Source organism: Drosophila elegans, unplaced genomic scaffold (genome assembly GCF_018152505.1).
Source record: "Drosophila elegans isolate 14027-0461.03 unplaced genomic scaffold, ASM1815250v1 contig_814, whole genome shotgun sequence".
NCBI lineage: Eukaryota > Metazoa > Arthropoda > Insecta > Diptera > Drosophilidae > Drosophila > Drosophila elegans.
The window spans coordinates 8,276,722-8,290,251 of NW_024546167.1; the positions used below are offsets into that span (position 1 = coordinate 8,276,722).

Below are 13,530 nucleotides of genomic sequence, written 5' to 3' on the forward strand. Positions count from 1 at the left end.
CTGTTCGATATTCAGAGAGACAAACCAACCTTCCACATCCACAATATCCCCATCCGGAACGCCTGCAATCAAATGCAATGCCAATTGACTTATCTGTGCGGTCACTCCATCAGCGTTTGCTCCACTCTCAGTCTGTTTGGATAGATGGAGAATTGTCCGCTTTCCAAAACCCCCAGTATGCAATAACTAAATGTTTGCCAGGACAAACAACAAGCGGAGCCCGGACGAATGCAATTCGAAACAGAATACGAATCCGAATCCGAATCCTTAACCTTAACACTTGGCTAAATTGATACACACATCAAAGTTGCGTTGCAATAGCCTCAAATCTTTCCGTAAATCAAGCAAAATGCAAATTTCACTAAAAGCTGAGGACGAAACCGAACCGAAGGAAAGCGGAGACCACAAAAACCTGCACAAAAAATGCAAAAAACGAATGGCGAAAGGAAAATTGTTGTCCAGTTGGAGTTTGGTAGCTGAAAGTTTTTGGCCGGTCAAAATGGCTGCCAGGTAAACGGAAAACGTTGAGGCAAAAGAGAAACCTCATCCACCGCCCATCGACCTCCATCTCCCAACTGAAAGCCTTATTTATCACACGTATAGTGCCGGTCTCGATTCTCACCCTTCCATTTCCAGATTTGGTTGCTGAAATCGCATACGAATGTTGGCCAATTGGATTTGGTTAGCCCAAGAGTTCGCCAAATGTCTGTGTGTGTGCTTGAATGGACCTTATCCAGATTCCAGTTCATCCGATACACATCTCTGTTTCACTGCACTGCGAAAATTAACAGATTCCATATTAATACTTTTATTTGATTTATTTTGTACATTGCTTTACTTGGGCCTGATAGGTAATGCATTCAGATAAACAAAATACAAAAAAAGCTTGAGAGATGAAAACTGTTTATAGGTCGCACTTCTGAGAAATAAAAATAAACAATACTCTTTAATTACAATTTTCCAAGCTGGGTTATCATCTTGATTTACTGGAAGTGTGCATTACAAATAATTAAGCACTGATTAAATTCAAAGAATTCTGTAATGTTCATGAATGCCATTGGCCTTTTTTCGTTTTTTCTTGAGTAAAGATGATAAGACTTGCAAATCTCATATTATAAACATATAAATATGGGCCGAGGGTCTGCTGAAATGGCAGTGTCTTTCAGTCTCTCCATTGAACTAAAGATGACGTCTAATTTTAAAATTACGATTATATTCCTTGGTTGCGTTCTTCTCGCAATTGCCAACGGCCAGCACTACCAGTATCAGCAATACCCGTACAATAATCGACAATATCATTACCCTCAACAACGGCCGGTTCAAAATAGAAGCGTAAGAATATGTTCCTCAATATGAATATTTTAATCTTATTATATTCGTTTTGCTAGCCTTACGGAGTTCGGACTTTGGGAAATGCACAGGGCTCCCAAGACGGATTCCCACCGGTTGTAGGACCTCCTCCTGACGCTGGAGTTCCACCAGTACTTGGACCTCCTCCTGGTGTCGAACTTCCTCCGATAGGTGGACCACTCGGTTTTGGTCCACCCCTTCCATCCGGTGGCTGCAATCTCTGCGGGGGTCCCAATGTACTGGCCGGCAATAAAAAAGACAGATTTGGTTAACAATAGGTTTAATAGAATATTAATTGCATTTTTAACAACTATAATATTTTTTGAAACAAAAAAATGTTTAATGTCTAAAAATATAAATATTCAATATAAACTTTGAAATGCTAATGCTTTTCAGAAAACTCAAGAAAATTATTTTGTTTTTACGGGGTAGCAAAACAATAAACTCAATAGATTCCAGCGATGTTCTAATAAATTCAATTTGAATATAAATTTTTTGTTCCATTAAGTTTATAACAAAATTGTAAACATCCAAATATGACAACTTAATATTGATTTTGCTAAGTGTTTGTCGGGTTCGCTGTTGTTTCATGTTGCCCAAAATTTCACGCCTGCCGCAAAATGGTAACGAAGAATTTCCTCGACGCCTTCCGATCAAGTTTTCTCTTTGAGCGTGGGATTTGCCATTTGATTTGTGGAAAACGAGACATCAAGTTGATTAAAACCTAGGCGAACGACAGCAATCGGAAAATGACATTTTGCCTTACACTCGCTTGCATAATGCAATTTCCGCAGCAATTAAAATGAAATTTATTAATGCCAGCCGAAGTCGTCGTCGAACAACAACTTCGTGTCATTTTTGGGCCTTATTTAATTAAACCGGAAAGCGGGCATGTTTTATTTCAATTAGTCGTTGGGGGCAAGTGGAAGTTGCACTGCACAAAAACCTGTGCAAAATAATTAACTGCATGCAACAATTTCCCTGCCACTCCTAACTGCCGAGTTCGTGGCGATATTGAACCGCTGGATTCGCTGGGCTGGTGTTGGTTCCCTTGCATGTGCGAAAATGGAAATCTGCATTTAATTTATTGATGCAACAGCAGTGGCGAGCGAATGGAAACTGAAACTCCGGCTGAGGATTCCGCCGCCTAAATGTATGCAGCGTAAAATTGTTAAATGCGCGCTTAATCTGCATATAGGCGTGGATGCCGCGCCACGCCCACCTTCCCAGCACCCCATCTACCGCCTACCGCCCATCACCCATCGCACACCGTCTGCATGTCGTTGGCACCGAAATTGTTTCATTTCCCCCATTAAAATGTACGGGCGAAAATGTTAAACACTTTATTGGCTCTGCCCTCCGTTCGCCCACCGCCAGGGGGCGTGGCAGGTCTACCTCCGATTGTTGCGGCTGTTTGCCACGTTAGCATATCTGTTTTTCATGTTCGCAGCACTAATCGGGCACCGTCCGTCTGTCCAGGGGAATCGGGGATCGGAAACAGCGGGAACCCACCATTTCTGGGAGGTGTCAGTGCGCGGGGCTGGCGACGGGTTAATTTCAGACAGTTGCCGAGTGCATTCACACGAATCCGGGAGACAGAGCTTTGCGATTTATCGCTGTCGGGGGAACCATGCTTCTTCAAGCCATTGCAAAACGAGTTTAAAGTAGATTTTGCGGAATAATTGGACATCATACAATAAACTTGCATGAAGCAGCTAAGAGTGATAGTGTTAACGGGGCGTATGAACAATGAACAATTTTTTTGGTAAAAAATATAAGTATTAAGCGTTGTGTGTTACTAAAGATAACTGTAACACTTATTCTTATATTTAAGTTATTGCTCATCGGTTGTACCTTAAACAGGGTTAAACATATTTTAAATCTATATTACCAGTTACTCTCTACTTATGATATACATTTGTGCGCTTGAACTTCGCATTTCAAAAAGTCGACTATTTCGTTTCCCTAATTTTTATTTGAACTTTCAATTGACAGAAGTATCGTTTATTTTAACTTGTATTTATATGGGATGAAATGTTTTTACAACTAGTGCAGTACTGTACTGTACTGCTATTTTCTTGTTTCGAACCATTTCATAAAATTAAAGTCAACAAAACTTATGCTGTGCCTTGAGAATTTAATATAATTTTTGTACATCGAAAATATGTATGTTCAAAACATTGCAAATAAGTTACAATTGTCAAACGGAAGTGGTTACTTTTAAAGCAATTAGTTCCTAGCCCTGGGGCCTGGGTCTTGGAGTCTTGTTGTCAGGAGTTTTGGCGGCCAGTTGATTGGGCATGCAATCCGTTGCATCTGGAGGAGGGCCAGCCGGTGGTGGAGCGTTCTCCGGAGGGGGGAAGTTTGGCGGTAATGGGCCTGAACCACCCAAATTTCGGACTCCCTAGTAAAGAATAAGGAAGATTGAATAAATTATATATATTATTATCTTAATGACATTTTATAATACTTACATATGGCCTGTTATAGACTTGTTGCGGGTACCGGTATTGCTGGGAATTTGCAATTCCCAGGAGAACGCAGCTGAAGAGCAGAATTGCAAGTGCGAATTTAGGCGACATCTTTAGTTCTTAAGTGTGAGAGAGACTGGAAGACACTGTGACTTTGCATGCGAATTGTTCTGCTTTTATACCATTCTGTTAATGAACCGATCAGCCTTATCAGTTGCACATAAGGCATAAATGCATATTGCATTTCTTGAGAAATTACAACGCTTGGAATCTCTTATCACAGTTCAGGGTCTATTTATGTGAAATGCATTTTTCCAAATAATCAAGATGAAGTGAAAACACATGAACAATCATTATTTGCAGTCCCTGATTATTGAGCTCGGCTCTTCAGATTGTTTTATCTAGTTAATTTTATACCTATCCCTTAAATACTTTCGCTTAATCCGAGTTCAGTGAACTGTTGCCGTGACAAAATCTCATTGAGTAATGCCTTTTATAACATGTTTGCATCACTTTTCAGTGCGCCGCCTTCCATATACTATATATGGTCATTCTCGCTGTAAATCTACGTTTCCCTAATGTTTTCCGTGACGTCAGCCATTTACTATTTTTAGTTTTCAACATTTGAACTTTTTTGGTACTTTGTTTATTTTGGTTACAGTTCAGGGGGGCCGACTAAAGTCCCTTCCTTCCTTTTGCTGCTGTTGTTTTGGCAAGCGGCCAAGGGCCTACCGAATGGCGGCTTTCATATAGAGCCATATACATTTGTATACCCGGATTGTCCTGGCATTGAACTGGCACAGCTAGTTGAGTCGAGTTGAGTCGCAACCTTTTTGATTAGATTACGCAACGTAAAACTGGTTTGCAAATTGAATAAATGACTTTTGCGTTGCCAATATAAAACGTGTTTGAAATTTTTGATTAGGCAAACACGGACATACACACACTGAAAACGCGATTTTGGACCTTTCAAGCGTAGTAACGACAAAAAAAAAACAAAAATAAAATGAAATAGAATAGAATACAACAAACAACAGCGGCGGCGACAAAATGAACCGAAATGGCAGAGGCCCAGGACATGGAGGACGAAAATGTCCTGGTCCCTGGCCAAACTCCATTTTTCCCCGTCACTTTAGAGAAGGGACTCTGCGAACCGAATGTAATTTGTCAATTTTGTTGGGTGGCAGCGCGGGCAGTTTGTGGCTTTGGGACTAGGAAGGGCCCAATTAAAATTCATTAAACGTAAATTAACATTGAAGTCGGGCATTATAAATTAACTAGAGGCCGCAATAGACGACCTCGGAAACCTGACTGAAAGAGAAAGCCAATTGAATGGGGATTTGAGGAGCTGCTGCCTAGATGTATGTTTCAAAGTGTACTTATTTAATGCCAAGGCTATTTACAAAGCTAATTTTATTATTAGGCAATTTAACCTTGTTCAATTTATGTATTTTTTTATGATTTATATTTTTTTTTAAACATTTTTTAGATAATGTTACATATTTATAAGTTGCGATTATTGTTTTTTCTCGTGTATAAAAACTTTAATATATGAAAAGTAGAGCAGGTTCCTTCTATTATAAATAAGTATATGTTTATGACAAGCAAATTTTACCAAATAAATTAAAATTCTTATACACATTTTCACTGATTATGTATACTAAATTTAATATAACTTCCCAACCAAGTTCGCCTTTGCTTAAGAAATCGACGATGCCAAGATTTTTTTAGGCGCTAAAATCGTGGATGCCCAATTCCAATTCAGGCTTAATGAGCTGTGTAATATTTGCATTTTGTTCACACCCCAGAGCCGTAATTTCGGTGAGTGCGCCAAGAACTGGGCAAGAGCTTTATTTTTCTTGGCAAAGTGCCGTCCGGCAAATGTTCTGCAATTGCTTTAGCATTTTCGTTAACCCTCTTTTTCTGTCCGTTTTTGGCAATCAGAGAAACAGAAGACACAAGAATCGGAGAGAACGAATAGGGCGACATAAATCCATTACAGATTGTGAATGCGAAATAAATCAAAAGCCATAATTCAATATTAAATCACTCATACGCCAGGTTAAACCAATTGCAATTGGTGAATGCATCTCGGGGCACAACAAGCCGAACAATTAGTGTGTCACTCACTGCGGCAAAGAAGAAAGAAGTGAGAAATGAGAAATGGGTTGGCTTGCGTGTCCGCTTTTAGCCAAATGAAAACCTCAAATGTGAAACCTTCCTGCTGGCAACTCTTCTCCGGCAAAATCAACAAAATATTTCAAAATAACAAATGTGTCCATTGGGTTGGCCGTGCACGGTAGGGTTAGCTGCTGCAGGACAGCAGCTCCAATGACAAAGTGCTTGCAAACGCACAATATTTGTCTAGGTCATGCATATCGCAATCCGGTCTTGTTCCGAAAGGTGAGCGCCCCCCAGGTGAGAAGTGGGCGGGCGGTCGGCGTCGGCCCTTCGCAGCGATTCCAATCCAGTTTGCCAGTTAAATGCAAACATAAACACAAAGGCAAATACACAATCACACAAGCACACAAAACACAAGACATATTAATCAGTGCAGGAGAGGGACGGAGATTGAGTCGGAGGCGGCGGGATGTGGGCAGATATATAAGCGATTCCCTGCATTGGCTTTGGTTGGCCAAACAAATAAATTGCAATTTGTGTAATCTTAACACCTAGGGCCAAAATCAATGGCGAACAAAGTCCTCCAAGTTTCACACAATCTTGTTCGCATACATATTTTCACTTAGAAAAACTCCCGAAGGAACAACATTTATTTAAGGTAGCTTTTCTTCCATTTGTCCATAAAAAAATAATATTTGTTTGCCGTAACAAATTAATTTAGAATAAATTTCATAACATGTTGTAAAATATTCTTAAATATTCTTTACTTAAATCTTATTGCTACATTTTTTCTTCGGTGTGGACAAATATACTATATATGTTATGGATCAGGTGTGTGGCAAAATATTTACAATTAAGGACAAAGGCGGCAATTGCATTGAGACCTTCATTGTTCAATGTGATGTCAAGGAATGCCATCTATCGCTGTTCTGGGGTATTGAATTTCGTCATATTTGACATTTGTGTTTGTGTGTTGTGCTTCTCCCAGAGCAAGTGTGAAAAGATTAAATAGGATTGTGGAGCATTTGGTCAAAGTTAAAATTTATGTTTGATTTTAATTACTGCGTAATTTCTGACTTCCCAAATTAAAGTTTAACGTTTTAGGTTGAGAAAACTTCCCTAATATTTCTTGTATTAATAATTTAAAGTTAAATTGAGGCAATTAAAAAATACTTGACTAAATGCCATTAGCAACATTAGCATTACATTCTATTGCTTTTTAACTCTGTATTTTTAAAATTTGTATATAACTTTATTACAACCAAAAATTAATTGCTAATTTACAGATAATACATTCCAAATCAATTATTATGAGTTGATGCTTTTAAGGCTATAAAGTTATTATAGATAGGATTTGTTCCTAGCCCTGGGGCCTGGGTCTTGGAGTCTTGTTGTCAGGAGTTTTGGCGGCCAGTTGATTGGGCATGCAATCCGTTGCATCTGGAGGAGGGCCAGCCGGTGGTGGAGCGTTCTCCGGAGGGGGGAAGTTTGGCGGTAATGGGCCTGAGCCACCCAAATTTCGGACTCCCTAGTAAAGAATAAGGAAGATCAATTATAGTATAAATTTTAGTAAATTAATGACACTATATTATACTTACATATGGCCTGTTATAGACTTGTTGCGGGTAGCGGTATTGCTGGGCATTTGCAATTCCCAGGAGAACGCAGCTGAAGAGCAGAATTGCAAGTGCGAATTTAGGCGACATCTTTAGTTCTTAAGTGTGAGAGAGACTGGAAGACACTGTGACTTTGCCTGCGAATTGTTCTGCTTTTATACCATTCTGATAATGAACCGATCAGCCTTATCAGTTGCACATAAGGCATAAATGCATGCTGCATTTCTTGAGAAATAAGAACAGAAGTCTTGCTCTTTTATAATGCCTTATCACAGTTTAGGGTCTACTTATGTGGAAGGCTTAATTCCATTTAATCAAGATGAAACGAAATGAGTTTACTTGATTCGAAGAATTGTATATGTCTGGAACAATAAAACATTTTCAATGCAATACTTTAATTTAAAAGCTTCCAAGCTTCTGTAACTATACATTTGTTTTAGTTATAAATTAAAATTAAGCATTTCCAATTGAATATAAATTGCATTACCTTTGTTAAAGTCCTGATCCCCTTATACTTTACGGTGCCATAATGAACTTAAATCAGTGACTTCCTCCCATTAAAAGGCAGCACTCCAAGATGGCCCTGAAACCTAAGCACCGAGAGTCTAACCGTAGTGCTTAAGTGCCTAAGCGCTCCATGATGGATATGGATGCAAGCGAGGCTGTGCTCAAGCTTAGCCCTAAAAGCGCATTTTATGTAAGTAATTCCAGAGCCCTGCCTATGGTCTCTTAGCCCACTGCTCACCCTTTCACCAGACCTTTTTGCTGCGGCTTAAAAGCTTTAAAAGAATTTATTGCGAACACTTGAAGTATTTTTTTCCTCCGTTTGCCACTGCTCCTGGCCTCTATATATATATATATACATATATGAATAGGTATATGGAAGAAATTATTCGCCTGGGTGTAAAGTGAAAGCGGCAAGAAAAACAACAGAATCTGCAAGGAGCAACAGTCGCTGGGAGGAGAAATGAGGGTCCTTGTCGATGCGTAGGTTATTTACAATGGGTATTTTATAGTGGGAGAATGCCTGCCTGCCAAGGCTTTCAATATCTTCACACTTTGGTTTTTAGTTGCAATGTTTTCTCTATATATATATATGTGCCACTGCAGAGGACACAGGCGATGAGTGTTTTGTCTCGAAAACGCAATACAATTGCACTTAATGGCTCCGGTCGTGTGCCTCGAAAGTAAATGGTCTTTGAGATCTGGTTGCCTGGCACAAGAAAAATGGAATATCCGCATCGAAGGACTGGCAGGGACTGTGGAAAACAGGACCTTGACTATCTGCAATTGTGTCTCGAACCAAAATAAATGACCCTTGTTGATTATTTTTCCAATAACACAATATTGTTTTAAATGAAATTGCTGAAATTTTACTTCACTGGAGCCATTTTTTTTTAACGATAGCGAAACAAGTAAATAAATGATTAGCTAAATGACTTACGCTCCCGATGTGACCATTTATAATTAACACGTATTCAACCTCAACATTTTCACACGTAATCGATTTTATCGGCCTTAACTTAAAACCCACAATATTTGTTTGCTTTTTTTTGTTTGGCTATACCACCATGACACACTACAAATTAATTATTCATTTTTTTACGCAGCTTTAGTTTTTGTAAGGCAATTGTCACTTTTAGAGAAGCGCAAAAAATACCATGAAAATCAGTGTTGAATTTTTTGCACGACCATAACATAAATAAGTTATTTGGAGTTTTCATTAAAAAGACGAAACAGAAATTTGTATAGTTTGCTATGGTTTAATTAATTTTTACGTTTTTGCTTAGAGGTTTATTGGAATTAATGTGAAATTAATTTGCCGCAGATGAAAAAGCATTTACATTGTTGTAAAAAGCATAACCAAGGACTACAAAGAGTATACAAAAACAAAAGAAACTTTAGTTTTATTATTTGCCAGAATTCACCCTTGCTTAACTTAAATTAACTGAATGAATAAATTTCGTTTTTATATTCCCCTCACATTGTGTTTGCCAACCTCTCTTATTTGGCCTAATTAATGTCGTCTGTGAACTCATCAGGCCATTGGATAAACATTTTTACATAACCAAGCTGTATTCAAATTGATTTATGTTAATTACTGTTTAACAAAATGCGCCTGACTGATTGCTAAATTGATTTTAAATGAAATGCAAATACGGAAAAAATGCACTCGGCCACATAAAAAAGAAATCACCCAATCTCCCGCTGCAGATAATGACAATCTATTTTATAGCTCTGATTGCTGTCAAACATCAGTGAGGCCGCAGTCCGTGGGAAAATGGATAAAACGTGAAAATTGCGAAAACTAACCACATTATTTGTTAACATTGATTTCGATCTCTTTGTGATTCCCTTGAAAGTCCGTTTCAAAAACTTTGAATGAAAGAAATTTCTTGAAACCGTAACTTAAAAAATGTTCTTCAGAAGAGAACTATAAATAAATTGTGATTTCATGATTTAAGTTATATTTTTGACGTAATCTTATTGTAGATTACTAATTTGCACAGTGCTTAAAACCTTATCAATAGATGAATGCATGCATTTATTTATTTTCAAAGAGGAATATATTAATATTGCATTTCCTGAGAAACAAGATCACGAATCATGGTCCAATCAAAATTCTTATCACTACTAATTGTCTACTTATTGCAACCCATATTTCAATTGACTCAATATAAAATAAAATGTTGTTACGCTGATTAAACTATAATAACCTCTGTTTCTGCCAAGTAAATAATATTCAAGACCTATATACAGACTTCAATTCAAGTATTTTTGTCGAGAGCACAGAGCACCCCTATGAGGATACCAACTGATAATAGGCAAAGATGCTGATATGCAACAATCTGTGACTTTTATGGACTCAGCGAGCATTAAGTTAATGACAGCCCCTGGGGCGACAAAAAGTTGCCCGAATAGAAACATTCCGTGAGTTTATTTATGGAATTCAGTCGCCAAGGAATTGAGGATGTAATAAAACGTAACTTGCTGGCGTTGTTGAAAGTTCTTACCCTTATTTGCATATATTTAAAAAGAAAAAACTGTTCTATCAAAGATGTTAAAAATGTGAAGCTTAAATATTGAGTTTTTGCAAATTTAATTCAAAAATTAAAGCATTTAGTATAGGCATTCAGTTAAATATAAATAAATAAAAACAAACCCTGATAAGGTGTTAATTACTTATTTACAACCTCAAAGCACATTTATTTACAAGATGTACCTTTTGATTTATCATGTATCTGTTTGTCGCAGCTAGTTATTTAAGCCATATTGATGTTTGTCCTAGTGTGTGTTCGAGCCTGCTCCTTGTTTGCTGGGGCACATTCGAACGGGTGAGAGCAATTAAGGACTCCTTTGTCTGCGATTAGGTAACGACGTGAGCCGGCCCCTGCCGGACAATCGGCTATCGGCCATTGGCTATTGGCTTGTTGTTGTCGGGGTCTCAGCTGTCAGAAGCAGCAGGTGGAGAGATGGTCGGAGATGGGGCCACTATGATGGGACAAATGGTATGTCGAGGATGGGGGGGCATATCAATGACGGGGGTTGGTAAGCCAACCATTGCCATTGCAACCTACTTGGCCCAGAAACGCACTCGATTGTGTGTGTGTGTGTGTGTGTGTGTGTGTGTGTGTGTGTGTGTGTGTAAGTTTGCGTATGTATGTCTTGGCCAAATGCCAACGAACAAAACTTGCCATAAATCCACAGGCAGCATATAATTAATAAGGATTAATTGTGCACCAGAACTTGTGCAGCGACAATACCAGACAGAGCCAAAGACAAAAGGGCAGTGGTTGCGGAATAGGGGGGCATGGGGCAAGTGGCATGGGATGCTGATTGCATGGTCGTAGTCAAAATTTAATTAATTAATAGCACAACTTTAGTCGACCTCTATATATATGTGCTGCTGTGTCTCGCAATCCTGGCGAAATGGGCTGTAAATCGATAAGCAAAACTCGAATTCGGAAAATTACCTCCGGTATGCGTTGTGGCAGAAATATTCTCGTAAAATATTTGCCATAATTAACAGATTCAGATCTTGGCTCTTTATTAGAAAGCTAATTTGAAACATACCTACATTCCGTTGAAGCAAACTTAGTCAAATTTATGGTCAAGTTCAGTTAATAGCTTTATTAATAAGTTACACTTCTGTAAAATAGTGAAGCACACATATATTATTTAACTGAATGTTATATTTGGAGCTTATACTTGCATATTTTATTAATTTTTAAAATAGCTATAGTTATATGGTACTCGTGTCTCTCTTATATCTTCAACCTTAGATTTATATAATTATAATTTTGTAGGAGGAAATGCCTGATACCAGATACCTGATTTTTGTGACCAAAATGGTAACCGATCTATTGTCGCTAACAGCTCAATGAATCAATAAACTTAACTATGAATGCAATGTTGCCAAAAAATTGTCCCATTTACATGCTGCAATTTCTTGAGGCCCAAAGCTAGTAGTTAAGCCCGCGTTTGGCAGCAACAGAAGATTGTCCACTTAATACGAAAGGAAGCGAAAACTTTTTTATTAGCTCTGCAATTCCGTCGTCTTCTCTCCGCGGCATTTCAATTCGCCGAACTTTTTTATCAGACCTTTTACAGTTTGCCTACTTAACTTTACGTTCACTTGGCCCTCGTTTTTTCCGCCGCTTGGCAGGTGAGTGCAAAAAGACGGAAGGGAAATGAAAGACGGCAATTAATGTTAAGCTCTTGGCACGGCCCAAAGGATAGTTGAGCATTTGGCGGGCAAAAAAAAAAAAAAGGAACAAAAATAGCACAGAAGTGCAGCGAGGGAGGGGATTGGTTTTAATTAGGAAAAGTGTTTTATACTCCAATAACATTATGGTAAGCCTTGCAGGATTGAACCCGGAAGACTTGGCGCCCTTACAAAGTGCAAAATTGAAGCTTAAAGTTTGTGCTTGGGAGTGAATGTCAATATTTTGATTTTAAAGTAAAATATTCCACGGGAACATCCATTATGACAGACAAAACGGCGCCAATTAATTGTGTTCAAGCTATTTAATTTCTACCACTGCACACCACAAATAAACTAAAGTCTGAGCACAAAAAAAAAAACATTAAATGAAATTGAATAATAATTATACCGCTTATTGCTGTTTAATAATATGTTGATTTATTTATATCGGCGTTTGAATATTTGTATTCCATTTATATATTATTTATTTCAGAACGGTTGTTCATTATCATTGATTGCATTTGTTTTTTTTTTAAGTTTAATAATATTTATCGATTTTTGGCGTCCATTTGCACATAAATATTTGGCCAATAGTTAAGGAATAATTCTCAGCATCAAAAACTTTATTATTCATTTTTTTTCGGCAGAAAGTGGGTGCCATTGGCCATTTGGTATTTATCTCTGTTTACCATACTTTATGCTCGACTGATTTCCCCATTAAGTATGACTGTTTTCTTCCCAGAAATATTTTTTATTATAACAACAGACAAACAACAATAAAACTAGAGATGCGAACGCAGTTTTAGTATTTTTATATTCCACGCACTTTGCTCGTTGCTGTCTCGAAACTGTTTTGAAGACCCACACCCGGTGTTCCTATGATTTTTAGTGGGTAAACAAGGATTTTGATGCCGCATAATTTCCCCACCACCTTTGTCCTCATCGCCGGGGTAATTTGTTTTTGACGCATTGCCGATAACGACGCCGATGATGATGTCATAATTTTATTCGCTCTGCTATTGCCGGGCTAAAAGTCAAAACAAAAAGCGTTTAAATTTCAACGATCTATCCGCATTCGATGTAATTTGCATAATATTTTAATTTTGCTTACTTATTGGCGCATAATTAGGGGGTTGTGTTCGCGGGTGTGGGCATTGTTATTTGACTTTCAGCTCAATATTTACCAATAAAGAAATTTTCAAATTTAATTTCCAATGAAGATTCGTCCTAGTCTAAAAATCTAATCCGTTGATTCTTAGTTTTTTTT

The 13,530-nt window shown here is 38.0% G+C and overlaps 3 protein-coding genes across 4 annotated transcripts; 1 reads left to right on the forward strand and 2 right to left on the reverse strand.

Annotated features, from left to right (window-relative positions):
- The first annotated feature begins 1,166 nt into the window (after positions 1-1,166).
- On the forward strand, positions 1,167-1,755 carry LOC108138071 (vasodilator-stimulated phosphoprotein-like). The gene is made up of 2 exons (XM_017260046.2): positions 1,167-1,332; positions 1,389-1,755. The coding sequence occupies exons 1-2, from the start codon at positions 1,186-1,188 to the stop codon at positions 1,620-1,622; spliced, it is 381 nt and encodes a 126-aa protein (XP_017115535.1). The 5' UTR covers positions 1,167-1,185; the 3' UTR covers positions 1,623-1,755.
- Positions 1,756-3,470: 1,715 nt separating this feature from the next.
- On the reverse strand, positions 3,471-3,956 carry LOC108138047 (basic salivary proline-rich protein 1-like). The gene is made up of 2 exons (XM_017260022.1): positions 3,825-3,956; positions 3,471-3,754 (listed from the first exon to the last, which is right to left on the reverse strand). Exons 1-2 carry the CDS (start codon positions 3,930-3,932, stop codon positions 3,587-3,589), a joined length of 276 nt encoding a protein of 91 aa, XP_017115511.1. The 5' UTR covers positions 3,933-3,956; the 3' UTR covers positions 3,471-3,586.
- On the reverse strand, positions 3,471-7,672 carry LOC108138049 (basic salivary proline-rich protein 1-like). 2 transcript variants are annotated; one of them, XM_017260023.1, is made up of 3 exons: positions 7,541-7,672; positions 7,316-7,470; positions 3,471-3,599 (listed from the first exon to the last, which is right to left on the reverse strand). In XM_017260023.1, the coding sequence occupies exons 1-3, from the start codon at positions 7,646-7,648 to the stop codon at positions 3,587-3,589; spliced, it is 276 nt and encodes a 91-aa protein (XP_017115512.1). In that variant the 5' UTR covers positions 7,649-7,672; the 3' UTR covers positions 3,471-3,586. The 2 variants fall into 2 exon arrangements, with proteins under 2 accessions (XP_017115512.1, XP_017115513.1); XM_017260024.2 differs by having other exon boundaries at positions 3,471-3,586; positions 7,303-7,470.
- Positions 7,673-13,530: the final 5,858 nt, after the last annotated feature.

Coding starts and splice junctions, on each gene's coding strand:
- LOC108138071 (XM_017260046.2), top strand. CDS start 1,186: ATGACGTCTAATTTTAAAATTACGATTATATTCCTTGGTTGCGTTCTT. Junction 1,333..1,388: donor GGCCGGTTCAAAATAGAAGC/GTAAGAATATGT, acceptor TCGTTTTGCTAG/CCTTACGGAGTTCGGACTTT.
- LOC108138047 (XM_017260022.1), bottom strand. CDS start 3,932: ATGTCGCCTAAATTCGCACTTGCAATTCTGCTCTTCAGCTGCGTTCTC. Junction 3,755..3,824: donor AAGTCTATAACAGGCCATAT/GTAAGTATTATA, acceptor ATTCTTTACTAG/GGAGTCCGAAATTTGGGTGG.
- LOC108138049 (XM_017260023.1), bottom strand. CDS start 7,648: ATGTCGCCTAAATTCGCACTTGCAATTCTGCTCTTCAGCTGCGTTCTC. Junction 7,471..7,540: donor AAGTCTATAACAGGCCATAT/GTAAGTATAATA, acceptor ATTCTTTACTAG/GGAGTCCGAAATTTGGGTGG.